General features: G+C 38.6%; 1 protein-coding gene across 5 annotated transcripts in view; it reads right to left on the reverse strand.

Annotated features, from left to right (window-relative positions):
* Window positions 1-21,493, reverse strand: part of RUBCN (rubicon autophagy regulator) — a 59,813-nt gene extending 38,320 nt beyond the window's left edge. For all 5 annotated transcript variants that reach the window (XM_039250883.1, XM_039250880.1, XM_039250881.1 and 2 more), the window contains exons 1-2: window positions 21,251-21,493; window positions 2,187-2,340 (exon numbers count right to left, since the gene is read on the reverse strand). In XM_039250883.1, the coding sequence (XP_039106814.1) occupies window positions 2,187-2,340; window positions 21,251-21,315 (219 nt within the window). In that variant the 5' untranslated portion in view covers window positions 21,316-21,493. The remainder of the gene's footprint in view (window positions 1-2,186; window positions 2,341-21,250) is intronic.
* Window positions 21,494-23,302: the final 1,809 nt, after the last annotated feature.

The raw sequence follows: 23,302 nt of genomic DNA on the forward strand, positions 1-23,302 counted from the left end.
TATGGTAAGGTGATTACTCTAGATGACAATATATAATTAGTAACGGGGCCAAAGAGAAAACCTTTTTGCTAGCAAGATGCAAGTACATAACCACTAAATGGCAGTGCCACTGATATATTTATTTTGGTCATCAACCTGGGAAACTTGTACTGAGTTTTTGTAAAACATGTGGCATGATTCCCAAGTTTCTGGCTTGGGAGACTGAGTGGCTGGCAATGCCACAAATTAGTGTTAAAAACAGGAGGAAAGGCAATCTTATGAGGAAAATAAATTTGTTTTGGGTCATGTTGTGCTTGGCCTATAGGACAAACAGCCAGATGATAATGTATACAGACAGTATGTCTTATGGATCTGGAGTTTAGCAGAGGTGTCTGAGCTAGGGGTCTTTAGTACAAAGGTGATAGTTAAAACAATGCAAGTGGATGAAGCTATTTCAGGAAAATGTACAGAATAAGAAGAGATAAAGAAATGGGACAGAATCCTATTAAAAACTAAAATACAAAAGAAGAGATTCCAGGGAAAGAAACTAAGAAGGAATGGTCACAGGGATAAGAGAAGAACTCTACAACACTAGAAGAGTCATGGTAAGATGACAACAATGATGAACATAAGACAGTGTTCAAAGGAGAAGAAATGTTCATGGATCTGGTAACATGGACATCATTTTACTTAAACTTCAGTAGCAAGATCACCAGTAGTAAGGGCAAAAACTAGATTGCAGTGGGTTAATTTATCTTCATAACTATTTTTTATAGAACTACATGTAACTTGTAACTTAAAAAATGGAAAGACATTTCCTATATGCCAAAAACTGCACTAGACAAATTTGTATGCTATTTCATCTTTCCATCAAACATTATGATATAAAAAACATTATCTTCATTTTTACAGATGAGAAAAGCAAGCCTCAAAAAAGTTAATAATACCTAATAGTTAAGATCAACTATCAACTTCTTGTGTTTTTTTAAAGCTTTTCATGTATACTATCTCATTTAATTCTCACAATAATTCTGTGAGGTAGGTATCAGTGTTACCTCCTCTTTTTACAAATGAGGAAACAGAGGCACAAAGAGATAGCTTACCCAATACCACAAAGTTCTGAAGCTGAGATTAACAGTCTGACTCAGAAGTCTATAATTGTAACTACTATGTCATTTTTCCCCCCAAGGACCTAAGAAACAAGTCTAGGTTTCAATCCAGGTTCTATCTGATTCTAGAGACTTTTGTCAGGCTACCATACAATGCTACCTCCAAGTGTCTAGAACAGTGCTTAAATAACAATAACCAATAAGAAACACTTTGAGAGAGCCTCACTTTCAGAACTTCCTCTGCATAAAGAAAATCTAACCTAAGCCAATTTCACCACTGAATTCTCAAAATATCAAACAGGAACGTTAGTTTGAAGATACTGTTCAGCGGTAATACACATATATTTTTAGAAGGAAGGGTAGCATATTAAATCCTACCAACTATGAATACCTTAATACCAACTAGTTGGTTAGCTTTTTTTCAATGTGACTGCTAGTTGAGAATAAATTCTGATGAAAAAAGAGAAAAACAAGCTTAGCTCAAGGGAAAGAGTGCCAGGCAAGGAAAAATACTAGGCCTGATATGGGATGAGCATGAGTGTTTGGGAACACAAGATTATGCACATATCTGTGAGGTCTGATTTTTTAAGTCGGAGGGTACCAGAGCCAATGACTCACCCAACAGTTTTATTCAGATCCAAACCTTACTTAAAAAACTGCAAATGGAGTAACTACCAAAGATAAGGCAAAAACCATTATGTATTCTCACATTCTACTCACTATCAATACTCAAAGTTTATTAGTGTTTGAGGAAATTACAGAGAAGAAACTCAACATCAATGAAGTTTATATATAAAAAATAAGCTATAACTAAAATTACCATTCATAAGAATCAACAAGTTATCTATAAATGATGCTCAGAGGATATTCTAAAAATGACAATATTCTGTAAATACTTCTCAGAGGTGCACTAGGGTCCTCCTAAGGGAAAAATCCTAGTGATTCATCATCATTGTCCTTATCCTCTTCCTTCTCATCATATCACAGTCCCACTCTCAAGGGTTCACAGACCAGTAGCCTTCATCATCTCCCTATCAACAACTTAATGCAACTGTTTCTTTTCAGCAAAACCTGGTAAGAAAGAAGAGATTAACATACCTGGTCATGGATGAGCCCATGATAGAGAATGCTCTGCATATCCCTACAAAGCCGCTCCAGGCCACCATACTTGGACCAGACGTTGGGGCTGTTGGCTGACACCAAACCCTCCACAGTAGTCTTCAAATTACCCAGCAACTGCCAGTGCTCCCTCCTGCAAGGGCATCATTTATACCAAAGGTTAGTTAACTTTGTTGTACCTAATCCTAAACACGTCAAAGAAAGGCTGAGCCAAGAAGTCTCCTACCCCAAACCCTATTATTTTTTCCCCTATTAATTTTTTACTTGGGCCTAAGACCCAATTCTGAGAGGACTTAAGTTGTAAAGAACACTAAGATTAAAAAACAAAAACATCCTCAACAAGATATTAGGCAACCAGATCCAACAATACATTAAAAAAATTATTCACCATAACCAAGTGGGATTTATACCTGGGATGCAGGGCTGGTTCAATATCTGCAAAACAATCATTGGGATTCATCACATCAATAAAAGGACAAGAACCACATTATCCTCTCAAAAGATGCAGAGAAAGCATTTGACGCAATACAGCATCCTTTCTTGATAAAAGCCCTCAAGAAAGTAGGGATAGAAAGATCATACCTCAAGATTACAAAAGCCATATATGAAAGACCCAACACTAATATATATCATCCTCAATGGGGAAAAACTGAGAGCCTTCCTTGTCAGGAACAAGACAAGGATGTCCACTCTTGCCATGCTTATTCAATATAGTATTGGAAGTCTTAGCCTCAGCAATCAGAATAAAAGGTATCCAAATTGGCCAGGAAGAGGTCAAACTTTCACTCTTCGCAGATGACATGATACTCTGTATGGAAAACCCCAAAGATTCTACCAAAAAATGGCTAGGAATTCAGCAAAATTGCAGGATATAAAATCAATGCACAGAAATTGGTTGCATTCCTATACACTAATAATGAAGCAACAAAGAGAAATCAAGGAATCGATTCCATTTACAATTGCACCAAAAACCATAAAATACCTAGGAATAAATCTAACCAAAGGTGAAAACTCTATACACTGAAAACTACAGAAAGCTTATGAAAGAAATTGAAGAAGACATTAAAAACTGGAAAAATATTCCATGCTCCTGGATAGGAAGAAAAAATATTGTTAAAATGTAAATACTACCCAAAGCAATCTACATATTCAATGAAATACCAATCAAAATAACAAAAGCAATCTTCACAGAACTAGAACAAACAATCCTAAAATTTGTATGGAACCAGAAAAGACCTTGAATAGCCAAAGCAATCTTGAAAAAGAAAACTGAAGCTGGAGACATCACAATCCTGGACTTCAAGCTATATTACAAAGCTGTAATCATCAAGACAGTATGGTACTGGCACAAAAACAGGCACTCAGCTCAATACAACAGAATAGAAAACCCAGAAATGGACCTACAAATGTATGGTCAACTAATCTTTGACAAAGCAGGAAAGAATATCCAATGGAATAAAGAAGTCTCTTCAGCAAGTGGTGCTGGGAAAACTGGACAGTGACATGCAGAAAAATGAACCTGGACCACTTCCTTAAACCATACACAAAAATAAACTCAAAATGTATGAAAGACCTAAATGCAAGACAGGAAGTCATCAAAATCCTCAAGGAGAAAGCAAGTAAAAACTTCCTTGACCTTGGACACAGCACCTTCTTACTCAACATGTCTCTGGAGACAAGGGAAACAAAAGCAAAAATGAACTACTGGGACCTCATCAAAATAAAAAGCTTCTGTACAGCAAAGGAAACAATCAGCAAACTAAATGGCAGCCGACAGAATGGGAGAAAGTATTTGCAAATGACATCAGATAATGGGTTAGTATCCAAAATCTATAAAGAACTTATCAAACTCAACACCCAAAAAACAAATAATCCAGTGAAGAAATGGGCAAAAGACATGAATAGACACTTCTCCAAACAGACATCCAGATGGCCAACTGATGCATGAAAAAATGTTCAACATCACTCTTCATCAAGGAAATACAAATCAAAACCACAATGAGATACCACTTCACATCTGTCAGAATGGTTAACATTAACAACTCAGGCGACAGATGTTGGCGAGGATGCAGAGAAAGAGGATCTCTTTTCTTTTGCCCTGCTGGTGGGAATGCAAACTGGTGCAGCCACTCTGGAAAACAGTGTGGAGGTTCCTCAAAAAATTAAAAGTAGAACTACCCTATGATCCAGCAATTGCACTACTAGGTATTTATCCAAGAGATACAGATATGCTGTTTCGAAGGTGCACATGCATCCCAGTGTTTACAGCAGCACTATCTACAATAGCCAAAGTATGGAAAGAGCCCAAATGTCCATCGATGGATGAATGGATAAAGAAGATGCAGTATATATACACAATGGAGTATTACTCAGCAATCAAAAATAATGAAATCTTGCCATTTGCAACTACATGGATGGAACTAGAGGGTATTATGCTAAGCGAAACTTGTCAGTCAGAGAAAGACAAATATCATATAACTTCACTCATATGAGGACTTTAAGATACAAAACAGATACACATATGGGAAGGGAAGCAAAAATAATATAAAAAACAGGGAGGGGGACAAAACATAAGAGACTCTTAAATATAGAGAACAAAAAGAGGGTTACAGAAGGGGTTGAGGGAGGGAGGAATGGGCTAAATGTGTAAGGGGCATTAAGGAATCCACTCCCGAAATCATTGTTGCTCTATATGCTAACTAACTTGGATGTAAATTTTAAAAAACAAATTAAATGTAAAAAAAACCCTCACTCTTAACATGGCATGTTATGCTTTGTAAGGTGATCTTCATCTATTATTTCATTCAATTCTCACATAAGAAGCCTATAAACCTGTGTTTCTAAGACTGCAACTAATCAAGATCCATTTCTGGAAATGATAGGACATAAGCAATAAAGAGATGAGGGCATTTGATCAAATCCAGAAATCTTTTTCAGAATAAAAAAGTCAAAAATGACTTTTTATTCATTATCTTTCCATGCACTAAGTACACATACCTGCATACAAATATGATTAAGAACAGAAATTGTCCATGATCTCTGCCCCCCACCCCCATAGTTTTTTAAGCTAAAGTCAAGACTAAAAGGTTCTGTTTGCACTGAGCCACTTTGGGACATGCCTCCAAATCAGTCAACTTTTGGCTTATTCTTCTGGACCATGTAAAGTACTGCAGAAGAAAAGTCTGAAAATTGCTGCCCTAAATGATCTTCAGATTCCTCTTAAATCCCCAGCATTTTCTCAACAGTTTCCATCCCAATAAAAACTCAAAACCAACTTCAATTGAATGAGAAAAGGTGGATGCACGGAATCAAACTGCATAAAGAAAACATGAGATGAAGTGCCAAACTCCTCCTCTTAGGCCTTCAATTGTCATGCTGCACACTTTACCTTGCCCTGTTTTAATTTCTTATTAAAATATTACCTTTATACTTGTCAAGGACAGTCGTGGGAATAATAATTTTTTTCAGGAACTTTCACCATAACTATTTTACATCATTTAAATACCTATAAGGGCAAAAGGGTCCTGAATTGGAATCCTTTCTAATTCCATCAGTACTCAAAACTAACTTTTGTACATTTTCTGAGTCATTTTTAAAAGTTGGTCAGTAAAGACAACTAAAATATAATGAATGAAGCCAGATCTAGTATAAGAGTGTCATCTAAAAAGAGAAAGTCAGATGAATCTCAGTTTGGTCTTCTGCTCTCAAGGCCTTAAGACCAAGAATTTATTCAAACTGGGAGACATCAGGCTTTCTTAACCTTACACCATTTAAACATTCAAGTCACCAAACTCATTTATTCTATTTCTTTTTCCCCAGTTTTATTGAGATATAATCGACATATAACATTATACTAGCTTGAAGTATGTAACATAATGATTTGATATATGTATATACTGCAAAATGATTAACATATTAAGCTTAGTTAACATTCATAGCTCACAGTTACAAATTTTATCTTGTGATGAGAACATTTAGATCTACTCTCTTAGCAGCTTTCAAATATATTATACAGTCTTGTTAACTGTAGTCACTCATGCTGTACATTACATCACAGAATTCATTTATCTGATTATTGGAAGTGTACCCATTTCCCTCATCCCCCATCTCTATTAACCACCCATTAGTCTGCTCTCTATTTCCAGGAGTTTGACTTTTTTAGACTCCACATATAAGTGAGATTATACAATATTTGTCTTTCTTTGTCTGACTTATTTCACTTATCATAATGCTCTCAAGGTCCATCCATGTTGTCACAAATGGCAGGATTTCCCTTTTAGAGCTGAATAATATTCCTCTGTGTGTGTGTGTAACATTTTCTTTATCCATTCATCTATCAATGGATACTAAGGTTGTTTCCATGCCATGGCTCTTACAAATAATGCTGGAGTGAACACAGAGGTACAGATACATCTTCAGCATCCTGTTTTTGTTTCCTTTGGATATATACCCAGAAGTAAAACTGCCAGATCACACAGTACTTCTATTTTTAATTTCTGAGGAATCTCCATACTACTTTCTACAGTGGCTACACCAATATATTCCCATCAACAGTGTACAAGGATTCCCTTTTCTCTACCTTCCCGCTAACACTTGTTTTCTCTCATCTTTTTGATGACAGCCCTTCTAATAGGCATGAGGTCCTATCTCACTGCAGTTTTTTTAATTTGTATTTCCCTGACGATTAGTGATCCTGAGCACCTCTTCACGTACCTGTTGGCCATTGTCCTGTTCTATTTCCATACCAGTCCCAAGAGACATGTCAAGATAACTAAGATGTACAGAGGACTTAGATGGTCATTAAAATGCTATTTATTGTTATATTGCGAGAAACTGCCATCACAGAGGTCAACTGACTGCCAACTTTTGCTTCAGTGATTCTCCATCTCCTATGCTTCCGTAGGGTTAATTTGGCCTGTTCAGACTGACATGGTTTTCACATTCCAACAGGTTACAATCAAGTCTTGCAGGCCTGAGAGCAGTTTGCGTCCTCAAGTGACTTTACATATCTATGTTCTGATTTATTCTCTATCTTACAAGCATAACTGTCAAAGAAAATCATTATAAATTCTGAAAGCAGACACCAAGTACCCTATCATCCTAAGGCTTTGATTCCAAATTATATAAAGAGCACTGAAATCCTAGAAACCTGAGCATTCAGATCTACTACCAACTTCTACTGGACAAAGCTAAAGAACTTTCCTTCCCCACAATGTAACATCCCTAAGACACCAAAGCTACAGAAGAATGTGGCTCTTATTCTAAGATACACCAAATCATTTATATTTGGTATAAGCTCATGCAAAAGAAAAGTAAACTTTAAAAAAATTTTAATTACATAGCTAGACTATTTAGTGTCTTTACCCTTTTAGAATACTTTATCCTAATGATGCAGTTATCACTTTCAGAGAATTGAAATGCTAAATCCAACTGGAGCCCATACACAGTAGCTGCATTTATCTATTCATACCTGAATCTTATATGCAAGTGAACAGATCACCATAAGAAATCAAATATGCCTCTGTATTCTTTAACCACACTTTCAGTAAGTAAGGTCAATCTTTCTTGGATGAAACCTGTTTAGTAATAATTATTTGAATGGTATCACCTTGAATTGACATGTAACCTTTATCTGGGCAAAAGCAAGGCCTTTGAAGTATATTAGGTTCAAAGTAGCCCTTTGCAGAGCCACTTCTCCAAGTACAGAGAGTGCTCTCCCTTAATCATCATAAATTAAAAGCAAGTATTTCTAAGCATCTCACCCTGTGCCAAGGAAGAACGAGGTCTAAGTGGCAAAGGACAGCATAATCTATTGCTACCTGAATCATTTTCATCAACAGTTATGCCAACCTCAGAATAGAGTTCTATCTATTTTCTTTCGGGATGATTTTGACTTGATTCCTCCTTGAAAGAGGAATAGAAATTGCTTAAGCAACTCAAATAAGGATATTAAAGGAAAATGTTTTCCTAAATGCCAGCTAGGTATTAAGTTTGCCAAGTCACAATTAGAAGCGATAATCAAGGGGCCAGCATCACCTTGATACCAAAACAAGACAAAGACACTACCAAAAAAAAAGGGAACTACAGGCCAATATCTCTGATGAACAAAGATGCAAAAACCCTCAACAAAATATTAGCAAACCAAACCCAATAATATATTTTAAAAATCATTCAGCACAATCAAGTGGGATTATTGCTGGGATACAAGGTGGTTCAATATTCACAAATCAACCAATGTGATACATCACATCAACAAGAGACTTGATAAACAATGACACAATCATTTGAATACATGCAAAAAAAAGTATTTGACAAAGTACAACATCTATTCATGATAAAAACCCTCAACAAAGTAGGTTTAGAGGGGACATACCTTAACATAATAAATGCAATATGTGAAAAACCCACAACAAACATCATACCCAGTAGAGAAAAACTGGGAGCTTTTCCCCTAAGATCAGGAACAAGACAAGGATGTCTACTCTCACCATTTTTATTCAACATAGTTCTGAAAGTCCTAGCCACAGAAATCAGACAAGAAAAGGAAATAAAAGGCATCCACATTGGTTTAAAAAAAAAAAAAGGAGTAAAACTTTCCCTACTTGCAGATGACATGATACCGTATATAGAAAGCCTTAAAGATTCCACCAAAAAACTACTAAAGTGATCTGTGACTTCAGTTAAGATTGCAGGATACAAAATTAATATAAACTTGTTGCTTTCTATACACTAATAATGAAGTAGCAGAAAGAGAAATTAAGAAAATAATCCTATTTACAAATGTACCAAAAATAATAGAATACCTATTGCCACAGCAATCCTGAAAAAGAAGAACAGAACTGGAAGTATCACAATCCCAGATTTCAAATACTACAAAGCTGTAGTAATCAAAACAGTATGGTACTGGCACATAAAAAAACAAATAGATCAAGAGAACAGAATGGAGAGCCCAGAAATAAACCCACAATCGTATGATCAATTAATCTTTGACAAAGGAGGCAAGAATATACAATGGGAAAAAGATAGTCTCTTCAAAAAAATGGTACTGGGAAAACTGGACAGCTACATGCAAAAGAATGAAACCAAACCACTTCACATATACACAAAATAAACTCAAAACAGATTAAGGACGTGGGGGATCTGGGTGGCTCAGTCAGTTACGCGTCCAACTCTCAGTTTCAGATCTGGTCATGATCTCATGGTTTGTAAGTTTGAGCCACTGATTGGGTTCTGTGCTACTGGTGTGGAGCCTGCTTGGGATTCTCTCTCTACTTCTTTCTCTGCCCCTCCCCTGCTCGTGCTCATGCTCTCTTGCGTGCTCTCTCTCTCAAAACAAATAAATAAAACTTTTTAGAAAATGGATTAAGGACCTAAATGTGAGACCTGAAACCATAAAAAGCCTAGAACAGAGCACAGGCAGTAATTTCTCTGACATCAGCCATAGCAATATTTTTCTAGATAGGTCTTCTGAGGCAAGGGAAACAAAATCAAAAGTAAACTATTGGTACTACATCAAAATAAAAAGCTTCTTGGCTTTAAAAAAAAAAGGGGGGGTGCCTGGGTGTCTCAGTTGGTTAAGTATCAACTCTTGATCTCAGGGTCATGAGTTCAAGTCCTGCATTGGGCTCTATGCTGGGCATGAAGCCTACTTATAAATAAATAAATAGCTTCTGCACAGCAAAGGAAATAATCAACAGAACTAAAAGGCAATCTACTGAATAGGAGATTCCCAAATGACACATCTTATAATTTATTAAATGACATATCCAAAATGTATTAAAAATTTACAAGACCGAGGGGCACCTGGGTGGCTCTGTTGGTTGAGCATCCAACTTTGGCTCAGGTCATGATCTTACAGTTCATGAGTATGGGCCCCATGGTGGGCTCGGTGCTGTCAGCCTGTCAGCGCAGGGCACATTTGGGAACCCCTATTTCCCTCTTTCTGCCCCTCCCCCATATACACTCCTTCTCAAAAAATAAATTAAAAAAAAAAACTTACAAGATTGAACACACACACACACACAATGATACAATTATTAAAAGATGGGCAGAAGACATGAACAGACATTTCTCCAAAGAAGCTATGCAGATGCCCAATAGACACATGAAAAGATGCTCAATATCACTCATCATCAAGGAAATGCAAATCAAAACCACAATGATATATCCCTTTATACCTGCCAGAATAGTTAAAGTCAAAAATACAAGAAACAACAAGTGTTGGTAACAATGTGAAGTAAAAGGAAGCCTCTTGCACTGTTGGTGGGAATGCAAACTAGTGCAGCCATTGTGGAAAGCAGTATGGAAATTCCTCAAAAAATTAAAAATAGAATTACCACATGATCCTGTAATTCTACTACTGAATATTTACCCAAAGAATACAAAAATAATAATTTGAAAAAATATATGCAATCCTATGCTTATTGCAGCATTATTTACAATAGACAAATTATGGAGGTAGCCCAAGTGTCCATTGAGAGACGAATGGATAAAGAAGGTGCGTGTGCGTGTGTGTGTGTGTGTGTGTGTGTGTGTGTAATGGAATATTACTTGGCCACAAAAAAGAAAATCTTGCCATTTGCAACAACATGGATGGATCTAGAGAGTATAATGCTAAGTGAAATAAGTCAGCCAGAGAAAGACAAATACCATATGATTTTACTCATGTGGAATTTAAGAAACAAGACAACAACAAAAGAGACAAACTAAAAAACAGACTCTTAACTGAAAACAAATGGATAGTTATCAGAGGGGAGGTGAGTGGAAGGAATGGGTGAAATAAGTGAAAGTGATTAAGGGTGCAGTTATCATGATGAGCACTGAGTAACACAGAGAACTGTTGAATCACTATACTGTATGCCTGAAACTAATATAACACTGTATGTTAATTATCCCAGAATTTTAAAAAAGTGACACTCAAGGTTAAAACAGAAAGGTTACAGGCAAATGTTATTTTTTTAAAAAGTGCTATGTCCCAGGTGATGTATCCAAGTGTTGGATCACTCTATACTGTACACCTGAAACTAATATGACACTATATGTAAACTAACTGGAATTCAAATAAAAACTTATAAATAAATAAAAAGGGCTATCCATATAACACATAATCACTAAAAATAACTGAAATATATGACATATAGTAAATATGTAATAAGTATTATGCAATTGTAAAGTGAGATTTTAATCCAAGAAATATATATTGACATGTCTTGGATCCCCAGCATCCTTTTTAGTTGTACAAGGATACAGTTTCAACTTATTGGCATACCCTCTCCACAGTGTGCCTTTTATCTGCAAAGGATTGTGGTATCTACCTGAAATCAAGATTGAAAGTCAGGTTGTCCCAAGTCAGATAAGGATTTGATTCCTGAAATGTAAGAAAAGTATGTGATATCCAAATGATGGAATATCATGAAACCGTGAAAAGTTTTCATTAGGAAGAGTTTCCAAAGTTAATGATATATAGTATGTCAAACCATAGAAAGCAAAATATAAAATTATTATTTATGACCTCAACATAAAAATACTGAGAGAAATTAAGATATGTAATAGTGGTTACCTCTAGTTATATGAGGGGAATGTAGAGAAGGAAAGAACTGTTTGGCCTTCCTTGAGTCTAGCAATTAATGAAAGAGCAATAATCTGAACAAAGTTAGCAAACAAGAGGCTGGAAAATACCATCAAGGATTTTTTTAAATACCAAAGCATCAAGGGCATCTTATGTTGAAAGGCTGTGGTCCGGCAAACACCTGGGACTTTTAATACCAAAAAGCACTCCCTGAAAAGAAGTAATAGGTTCCTTTTTTACAGCAGAGGAAAACATAGTTAAGTAACCTTAAGTAGCAACAGACTACCACATTTAATTTGTTTAACTTTCTTCTCATCTGGTTTCATATTTTCTGGTTTTAATTATATAGTATCTGACATGTAGAGTATGAAGTTAAATATTTATGATGTTTTTAAGTAAATAATATGCTTATAGAAAAGACATGCCTGACTTCATTATAGTCTCTCAGCTCCAGGGCTCCTAGGAGAACCTAACCATGGGCCAGTCCCATCTCTTTAATGGCTGACAGCAGAATCTTCCTGTCTTGGAGGGAATATGTAGTCATTGTAGGCATGCTTGTAACTTCATATCTATTCAACAAATGCCTCACCAATCACACTACATTTGAATGACATCAAATTTATTGAATTTCAACAATGAACGGATTTAACAAAAGGAAAATCCCTTATGTCAGAAAACTAAACCACTGATGATGTACAAACTCCTCAGTATGGAATTCGAAATGTCTTCATCATGTAGCTCCAATCTAAATACCAACTTTCCTGCTCAGTACTCCTCAATTTGAATGTAGTCTCTCCCTACCACACTTTATTATAAACATGCCAACCTCACATCTACTTCCATGACTTTATTTATGCAGGACTTTTCCACTTAGAAAGCTTCTCTTCTTGTCTCATTCAGGGACTCAGGTCCAGCTCTAGCTCAAACTTCTCCTAAGAAGTTCTAAATAAGGAGACCTGGGTGGCTCAGTCAGTTTTAAGTGTTCGACTTTGGCTGAGTTTATGAGTTCGAGCCCCACATTGGGTTGTCTGCTGTTAGCATAGAGCTCATTCAGATCTTCTGTCTCCTCTCTCTCTTCCCCTTCCCAACTCTCACACACACTCTCTCTCAAAAATAAATAAACGTTTAAAAAAAAGTTCTAAATAGTTCGACTTGCTATAACTCCTTTGTTTGAAACCCTGTAATATACACTGTCAATATAACATTCTTCCTAATCATCCATAAAAAAATTGTTATTGTATGTGGTTTGTTTCCTCAAGGATAGAGACCATGTCTTTTCTATTTCTTTTGTACTTTATAAGAAGGACGGAGAGGGGCGCCTGGGTGGCTCAGTCGGTTAAGCGTCTGACTTCGGCTCAGGTCATGACCTCACGGTTTGTGGGCTCGAGCCCCATGTTGGGCTCTGTGCTGACAGCTATCTCAGAGCCTGGAGCCTGTTTCAGATTCTGTGTCTCCATCTCTCTCTGATCCTCCCCTGCTCACACTGTCTCTCTCCCTCTCTCAGAAATAAAAATTTAAAAAAAATTTTTTTAAACATTTTTTAAAAAGGACGGAGAAAATGTCATGCAGCAGAAAGAGAACAAGCTTCATAGTCAGGCCAACCTGAATTTGAATCCAAGCTCTCCACAAACTAGCTGTTGCATCCTTGGGTAAGCCATTTAAATTCTTTAAGCTTCAGTTCCTTCAGTGTAACTGATCATCTATAGAAAGCACCATCATAGAGCAGATAATAATACTCCTTCTCTTTTCTCTGTCCTTTTCCCTCTTTCACCTTCCACAGTATAAACACACAACTATATTAGAAGGGGTACCAGAATAAAGTTTTCTTACCCATTCTGCCTCAGAGAAAATTCTGCCAAAAACTATCTAGATTGGACAGTCTGTAACACAAATTAAGACATGTCATTGTGCTCTGCATCTAAACAATGTCTCAACTGATTTTAAACCAGGGTTAAATCTCCTCTTAGTAAATACATATTCCAAGGTCTGATTATGCTCATGGTGCTCTCGCTGAAGCAGAAAGCTAGAAAAGACTTCCTCAGATTTGGAGGTATCTTGTATATAACAGGGACTCAAATCTGCTTAGTTGACAGAATGGTAGAAACATATCAGGTTTTATTGCAAAGCAATGAGGCTAATTTCATGAGCCATATAAGAAAGTCAGTCTCATTACCATACTGTCATGTCTGGGTAGCAGAATGCTTTACAAGCAAGGTAAAGGAGGCACACACCACCACTTTGATAGCAAAGCACAGGAGGAAAGAAAGACTGCTTCAATTACTTCAGTTTTAGGAACACCATTTTAAAGCAAAAGCTAACTATCATTACAACTAAAACTAGATTATCTTTTTTAAAAATTTTTAATGTTTATTTGTTTTTGAGAGAGAGAGAGAGAGAGAGAGAGAGCAAGGGGGGAGGGGCAGAGAAAGGAGAGAGATGATCTTTTTTTAAAAAGTTTATTTTTGAGAGAGAGAAAGCACATGCATGTGCATGCATCCATATGGGGGAGGGGCAGAGAGAGAGAATCCCAAGCAGGCTCCTCACTTGCAGTACAGAGCCGGAGGCAGGGCTCAAACTCACTAACGGCTCAAACTCACTAACCATGAGATCATGACCTGAACTGAAATCAAGAGTCAGGTGCTTAAATGACTGAGCCACCCAGGCACCCCTAAAACTAGACTATCTTAAAAATTGCTGAGGCAAAGAAAGAGCAAGAAAATATTATAAAAGTCATTTTTAGGGGCACCTGGGTGGCTCAGTTAAATGTCTGACTTTGGCTTAGGTCATGATTTCCTGGTTTGTGGGTTCGAGCTCACGTGAGGCTCTATGATGCCAGCTCAGAGCCTGAAACCTGATTCAGATTCTGTCTCCTCTCTCTGCCCTTCTCCTGCCAGTACTGTCTGTCTGTCTGTCTCTCTCAAAAATAAACAAAAAAAAAGTTTAAAAATCATTTTTTAAAAGATGACAGAATTAAGATGAAACAGATATAAAAATTAAAGTCAATGAACTAAACTCAACTATTTAATTTTTTTTAATGTTTTAATTTATTTTTGAAGGAGAGAGAGAGCATGAGGGCAGGAGGGGCAGCAAGAGAGGGAGACACAGAATCTGAAACAGGCTCCAGGCTCTGAGCTGTCAGTATAGAGCCTGACACAGGACTCTAACTCATGAACTGTGAGATCATGACCTGAGCCGAAGTCGGACACTTAACTGACTGAGCCACCCAGGTGCCCCTGAACTCAACTATTTAAAACAAAACAGCCAATCAAGCAAAAAAGTTAGTTGAAATTATGATATTCTGTCAAGGTTACACTGAAGACAAGAATCATTAAAAAAGACAAAGAGGGCATAATGAAGATACAGCTCTCATTAATTTTTATGTATGTAATAACATGACCTCAAAATATATAAAACACTCACACACACAGGAGAAGACTGTTTTTCTACAAAAACAGTAGAAGACAGAAGAAAGAAAATTGAGGGGCTGGCTCAGTTGGTGGGAGCATGCGATCCTTGACCTCATGTTTATGGGTTCAAACTCCCACACTGAATATAGAGATTACTTAAAAATAAGATCTTAAAAAAAATGGAAACAGAAAAAACAATGGTAATAGGAGATTAATGTTCAGATCATGAAAACCATAAAGTAAAAAGTGATTAGAAGAGCTGAATAATATATAAGGTTGTTCTTTACATCTAGAAAGCTACATCCTGAACATTTTTTTTTTTTAAGAATAGAACATTCACAAAAACTAGGTTTGTACTATGTAAGGTGCACACACACACAGTCCATCAATCCTCCAAAGCAGAAGAAGTACAGGTGTATTCTCTGGCCCTAAAGCTATGAGACAGTGAACAAATAACAAAAGTAGAATAGTAAAAAGATAAACAAACACCTCATAAAGTTTAAAATCTCACAGGACTCTTGAGGAGGCAAAATAAAGTCATGGTATTGAAAGGGGTGGAGAGGGAAATGAAATTATGGCTTTCAATGCTTTCTTCACAAAAGCACCCAAATGAGAAAGCTCAGAGGGAGACTGTCTTAGAATCTTTTAGATATTATGGGGTTCTGCTCTTTTCTAGTAAAAAAATCAATGATCTCTTCAGTCCTACAATCTAGCACACTGTGAATTTCACTGGCAGAGGCCATGGCCCCACAAATTTTGAGGGTAGTTTGCCAAGTCCCTATTTAGTCACTAATGATTTATAAGTTCCTTTAATAATCTTCTCTCCTCTCAATCAAGTGTGGGTTAAACTTCAAACAAGCCTGATTCAGAGGAACTAAAAAAACATGGGGACACCTGGGTGGCTCAGTCGGTTGAACATCTGATTTCGGCTCAGGTCATGATCTCACAGTTCATGGGTTCGAGCCCCGCATCAGGCTCTGTGCTGACAGCTCAGAGCCTGGAGCCTGCTTCCGATTCTGGGTCTCTCTTTCTCTGCCCCTCCCCTGTTCATGATCTGTCTCTCTCTGTTTCTCAAAGATAAATAAATGTTAAAATAAAAAAAAAAATGTAAGCATACTCTAGTTGTTTCCCGAAAAACTCAGATTTAAGTCTTTAACAGCATTGTTCCACTGAACTTTCTATGATGCTGGAAATGTGCTTTATCTGTGCCGTCCAGTATGGCAGCCAGTACACACTGTTCCCATTAAGCACTTGAAATCTGGAGAACATGACTAAAGAACTGAAATTTTAAATTTTATTTAATTTTAATTAATTTCAACTTAAATTGCCACACATGTGGCTAGTGGCTATCATGTTGGACAGAGCTGATCTATAACCACCCAGGTTGGCTAGTAAGATTTATGGAGGCAAAATAACAAAACAAAACACACACAAAACAATTCCATTTAAGGAAAGTGATAAAGCAGCTATAAAAAGCAGAACAGCTGTGGGAAGGATACCTGAGAAAAGCTGCAGCTTAGGGTCCCTGCTGGCAGCTGAGAGACCACCCTCACCCAGGTTCTGGCAATAGCATTTCCCCCCCAGGGCTTCAAGAGTACGTTGGGGGGGAGGGTGAAGGCAGTGAGTAGTGGGGGTAGGCAGGCTAATAACTGGGCCAGAAACATGGATTGCTCAAAAATTATGTGATCCTCCTGCTTTACCACTTAAAAAAGGAAAAGAAAGGGAAGAAAATAAGAAATGAGGATAAATTTAAGAAAGTGAAAATAGGGAGAAAGGGAGAAAAGAGGCCCTTCCAATGCACTTGCCCACCTATAAGAGGTATGACCAAATTGTTAACGTTTCCATTCCTCAGGTAAATATTCATTACACGGTGATTATATGTCAGGCACTGGGCTTATGGTGATAAAGAGGAGGAGTTACCATTCCTCCAGGTATTCATAATGAAATAGGGAAGATGGGCTTTTAACGTAACTATGCCATGAAGAGAGAAGTGCTACAGATATGGAAAAGGGCAGGTGAAGGATGCCTTCTAAAGGAGTATTATTTATGGGGCACCTGGGTGGCTCAGTCAGTTAAGCATCTGACTTCAGCTCAGGTCATGATCTCACAGCTCAGAGCCTGGAGTCTGCTTTGGATTCTGTGTCTCCCTCTCTCTCTGCCCCTCCCCCTCTTGTGCTCAGTCTGTCTCTCTCTCTCTCAAAAATAAACAAACATTTTCTAAATACTTTTTTTAATAAAAAAATAATAAAGGAGCATTATTTGAAAGATGACTAAGAGCCTTCCAGGCAAAGGAGGAAGTACTACAGGGAATGTGGAAAAGCAAGAATGAGAATGATGAGGAAGATATAAGAGCGAGTGAATGCTATTGTTTTGTAACTGGCAATTTCATAAGGATCAAGGCACAGATTAAATATCAGGGAAAGAGTTTTAATTATATTTTCTATCTTCAATAAGAAAGGACTGAACATTTCGGAGCAAAATATTATAGTAACTTTGCTTCTGAAAAATTAAGATGGTAGCAGTGTGGAGGCTGTCTGGAATTGGGGCTAGAGTCCAGGCTAGGAGATCATTTAGGAGGCTACTGAGATAATCCACAATGAGAGATAATGGGGTTTTAAGTGAATATATTGTTTATATGTGCCCAGAATTCATGTCCCCTTCTTTTGGTAACAGAACCCTGATTTTCCACAGAGGAATCACCCCTCTGCAACTTACTCTGGTCCATGAAATTCCAAGAAAGTATCCCCTTGCCACAGGATCCAGGGTTGAGCACATAATTTAGACCTGACTGACCAGCATATTCCATACCTTGATTATAAGAAGAGGAATAGAACTCAAGTCAGCCCCATAATAGTCAGCCTCTTAAGTTTTGCTTTTGTTGTACCTATTGGGATTGCCTTTTGTTTGTTTGTTTGTTTGGGATTGGTAAACTTGAAGTTGCCAAGCATTATCCTATAGAAAAGTCTGCCTAAGAATGAAGCCAAAACATAAAGAAGAAGAGTCAATGGACAGGGACAAATTCTTGTTTAAGCACCTACATTTAGCCATGCCTAAAGCAATACTACTCCCTGGGATTTTCAGTAATATAAGCAAATATATATTTGGAATATATATTTGCTAATATATAAACAATGAAACAATAAAGCTTCAAGAGAAAAATCAGGAACAGAATTCACAGGACCTGGTAACTGCTTGGATATGGGAAATGAAGAGGGAAGTATCAATTTCAGGGCAGCTGACTGAATGAAAAATGCTATTAACCGAGATAGAGAACAGAAGATGAAAAAAAGTTTCAGTCAATGGAATGAACTCAGTTTGGAGACACTAAAAAGTAGTTTAGTACTTGAATTTTGACTTTATTTGGATCACTTCATCAAGAAAACTCTACATATAGATGGTTCCCAAGCTCAGACTGTACAGCCCCAGGTAGTCTAGGGTGGCAGAACAACGCTAGCACAACCGTTCCTTTCACTGTTTAGGAGTTTCACCAGACACCTCCAAACAACAGGTATTTACTACATAACTAAAGAAAGCAAAGTATCATCTCTAAGCACTGTAGCATTTTGCTAGCGTGATAACTAGTTAGATGAAAAACAAGGGAACCTATGAAATTACTATACTCCAAGGATAAAGTGAAAAGCTAGGCTAACACCCCAATCTTCAGTGCACTGAACTCAGAGAAGCCACGGATGGAGGAAGAACAGGCTATACAACTGAAAACAGCAACCAGAAAAGCACTCACCCACCATATTTCAAGAAAACTGGGGAGGAGACAGAAGTAGACATTTTTTGCACTTAGTACATACCAGGCACTCTATAAGGAGCTTCATGTACATTATCTTATCAAACCCTCACAACTTACCAGTCAGGAAGGCATTATTTTTCCTGGATACATAAGCCAAATTAAGCAACAGAGGGGCACCTGGGTGGCTCAGTCAGTTAAGCGTCCAGCTCTTGATTTCTGCTGGGGTCATGATCTTATGGTTCGTGAGTTAGAACAGGCATGGGGCTCTGCACTGCCAGTGAGGAGGCTGCTTGGGATTCTCTCTCTCCCTTTCTCTCTGCCCCTCCCCTAGTCATGCAGTCTCTGTCTCTCTCAAAATGAATAATTAAATTTAAAAAAATTAAGCGGTAAAGCTAGGAATCAAATGCAGATCTACCTGGTTATAAAGCTTACACACATTTCACTACATCAAATGCTTTCAGAAAAAATATTGGTAAGTTTATCCTTTATGTATAAAAACGAGGACTTTTTTCTGAATTGGGTATTTTATTGACCATGGAAAATTAGGTTTGCAGTGACCCAGCCACAATGCCTCAATTCTCAGGCACAAGGCATGTATATGCCAGCTAACTATTTGGAACTAAGGAGGCCATTGGTGTCATGAAATCTCAATAAATAACACATTCTGAGTTAGCCAGCCACTAACAAAGAGTAGGCTATAGCAACAATACCAGTAACCTTATGGGGATAATCCCACTGCAGAAATTAAATTGTGACTACAGTTGCTTAAGAAGTAAGCATGGAAAAAATAATAGAGAGAAAAAGATACCTGCAAAGGAGCTCTCCTACTGGCCTAAGTGATAGGCAAAGAATGCTATAAAATTCATTATCTTATACATTTGTCTCAGTATAACAAGAGGCAGCACAGCATAAGTACTATAAATGCAGACTCTGGAGCCAGACTGCCGGGTTTTGAATCCTGGTTCCACCAGGATTCGCTATATGAAATTGGCAAGTTATTTATCCTCTCCATGTCTCAGCTTCCTCATCTATAAAATGGTGATGATAATAATTCCTGCCTCATACAGCTGTCATGAGGATTAAATAGCACTTGCAGGTCTCTTAAACAGTGTGTGGCATGTGATAATTATTTGTTTAAATACATTAATAACTAACCTAGCTAAATGGCCAGCTAGACGGGATGGACATTTGAACCTGAATTTCCAACCCAGCCTCTCCCACATGAACAGGTAAAGGAAAATAAAAATGACCCCAAAACTTGCTTAGAATTTATATGGGACCTTTTACATGAAACGTTTCACAGACATCTGGAGGAAGAATAGCCAAATATACATAAGCAGAAACTGAAACATGGAAAAGGGAAGTAAAATGTTCAGTTTCACTGAACTCATCATTCATACATCTCAGGCAGGAACCCAATCTTGTCAGTCCACGTTATGTACAACAGGCCGCAAGCTAACAGTGTACAGAACAGAGGAGTCAAACTTACAAAGAGCCAGGTCTTCACCTTGGCACAATATCTCATTACTTTTCCCCTGCTGATGTTTTCTCAATGAAGCAAACTCTAAATATGGGAAGCACCTATACAGAGTATAAGCCACTATTTAAAGTAGTTTGTAAAATCTTAAAACCTCCGTTTCTAAAAAGTATGAAATAGGTAATAGTTCAGCATAAATAAATGTGAAATTGCTTAGTTGCATTGCGGGGAAGAAGTGAAGGGTCTGAAGATGAAAAGGAAATGGCTGAAGGGTCCTGCCACACTGACAGAGGCACGCACACAATTTCTAGTCGCATTAGCTAGCCCCCTCCCCCACACCATGGCCATTACAATCGTCCACTTTCATACACAGGCCCTCCTTCCCGACTTCTTCACACTCGTCCCCGCCTAAGCTTCTTTCTAGGCCACTCATACGGCCTAACCTTTGCGCCCAAAAATTCTTACACCACCAACCTTCTCAATATTGGACCGACTTGCTATCACCGCAAGTTTTTGGGGACACCAACCTGTGCCCTACTCCTATCTGTAGATTCTGGCCAGTAAAATCTCACCACAGCACCCCTCAATACCCACCTCCCCCTCCGGCTCCCCCTGCCCTGAGCATATTCTACTCCCCCTCCCTTACCCTCATTAAACCCGTTCCCCCGTCCGTCCTATCCACGCCCTGCCAGTCCCTCTGTTCACAATTTCTTCCCAAACAAGTCGCCCACAGAAATCGCCCTAATGTCTATCACGACTTCACCTGGTGCCCTCCGAGCCCCCCAACTCTCCCGGTGACCTGGAGCGTCCATCTGCCTCTGACTCCCCCTGCCCTTTCCAGCCCACCTGCTCTCCTCCGGCAGGCGCTCCTCGCAGCCGCCGAGCTCCATTCCCGCGCCCTCTGGCCGCATCCGGGGCTGCGACGTCGCCTCCTTTCTGAAGAGAGGTGTCCCTGCCTCTTCGCTCCTCAGGGGTTCCGAAGCCCCCCGGGAACGGAGGAGGCACTCTCGGTGGGTGGGCTCAGGGTGATGCACTACACCCGAGCTGACAGCAGGCGCGGTGATTGCAGTCTCAGCTGTGGTTCGTATCGCTGCCACCCCCACTTCCGGCTCCAAGAACTACAACTCCCAGCAAGCACTTCGAAGACTCGGTAGCCCCCGGCATGCACCGCCCTATCCAATCCGAGGACGCGCTCGCGGCGGATGCAGAACCTGGTTGCGTGCTCGCGGCCGTGCACCCTGCGGGTAACAGCAATGTCAGTCTCGGGAATCCGTACAGGTGTGAACCTTTACGCACTCTCGACACGTCGTTTCACTTTTTTTTTTTTAATGTTTTATTTCTGAGAGAGAGAGAGACAGCATGAGCAGGGGAGGGTCAGAGAGAGAGACACAGAATCTGAAGCAGGCACCAGGCTCTGAGCTAGCTGTCAGCACAGAGCCCGACGTGGGGCTCGAACCCACGAACTGTGAGATCATGGCCTGAGCCAGAGTCTGACGCTTAACCGTCTGAGCCACCCAGGCGCCCCGTCACGTCGTTTCACTTTGAGGACTGGACTCGATCAGAATTCTAAACTAGGAAATAACGCTGGTCTTAAACCAAGTACCCTTCACCCCACTTCAACCTATACTGGCTTAACACCTGTCGATGGTGTTTGGGGACCTCAAAGCGTTTTAGTGAACTGAAGAACACAGGTTGCTTTGAGATCGGAAAGGAAAAACAGGAGCAAAAGTCTTTTCGGGAAGGTTTTTCTGGAGAATTGATGTCAGAGCAGGGTTTTAAAAGATAAGTATGAGTTAGCGAGGAGATGAGAAAGTGGAAAACAGTGGCCCAGGCGTAATGAAGCCTGCTGGTGTGGAAAGTGCTGGTTCTGAGTAGTAATAAGAGCTGAGAAGTGTTGATAGAATGGTGTTGGTGAGCAGGCACCCCAGAACATGAAGTGTCATTCCAAGGAGTTTGGATTTTATCCTTAGAACAATTAGGAGTAAGTTTAGGATATGAAAATCAAGAAGTAATTTGACCAAACCTGATTAGAAAACTAGGTTTGTAGGTAAGGGTGGAAGAATGGATATGAGAGGAGATTGGAAATCCCTATAGAGGTGAGTAGGTAATGCTGAATGAAGTGAGCCGGTTGTATGAGAGTGGCAGAAACTCTCAGAACTGGAAACCTCATCCAAGAAGGGAAGTCTCACCTGTGCTTTAATTGAATGTTGCAAATTGGGCATATGGGCCTGGAGTTGCCAGATAAATAGTCTGATTTTGCAATAGAAGCTGGAGTCTGAATTTTTAAGTACAGCTTCCAGATTTTTAAATATTGGCAACAATTTTGGAGTGGGGGGGTACCACGTTTGTAGGCTAAATGTAATGTGTGTGGCCTTTGAGTTACTAGTCTGCAAGTCCAGGCCTGAACTAGGGCAGTGGCTATAGAGAACAAGGAGGTTGGTATTAGAGCAATGGTAAAGCGATAGAATCAGCACTACTCTGTGAGGGAAGGATCTAGATTAACTCCACGGGAAACTAGTTACTCTATTAACAATAATATATGACATAGGAATTTTCAAATTTGAGAAACCTTTTTTTGTGAATTAAAAATGAAATGAAGGAGCTTTTTAATGCAAGTTGTAACTTCCAACTTCTGTTTAAAAAATACTTTGCTCAAACTTTCTCGTACTTTCCTAGGAAAGGGTTATACTTTTTAAGGAAGAAGTGGTGTTAGTCATTGGGATTTCACTACCTTCTATTTCTACAAATGTACGAATTTTATTTTGGCATACAGTAAAATCCCAAATTATTGCCACATGATCTTAGCATATTTACATGAAAGTCAGCTTTATCAGGAATTCCAGAACTACAATTATAAAAGGCTGGAAGAGTTCTATAGTAAAAGTTCTGGGAAATGTT

The sequence above is a fragment of the Hyaena hyaena genome, unplaced genomic scaffold (genome assembly GCF_003009895.1).
Source record: "Hyaena hyaena isolate Hyena2069 unplaced genomic scaffold, ASM300989v1 scaffold_382, whole genome shotgun sequence".
In the NCBI taxonomy this organism is placed as follows: domain Eukaryota; kingdom Metazoa; phylum Chordata; class Mammalia; order Carnivora; family Hyaenidae; genus Hyaena; species Hyaena hyaena.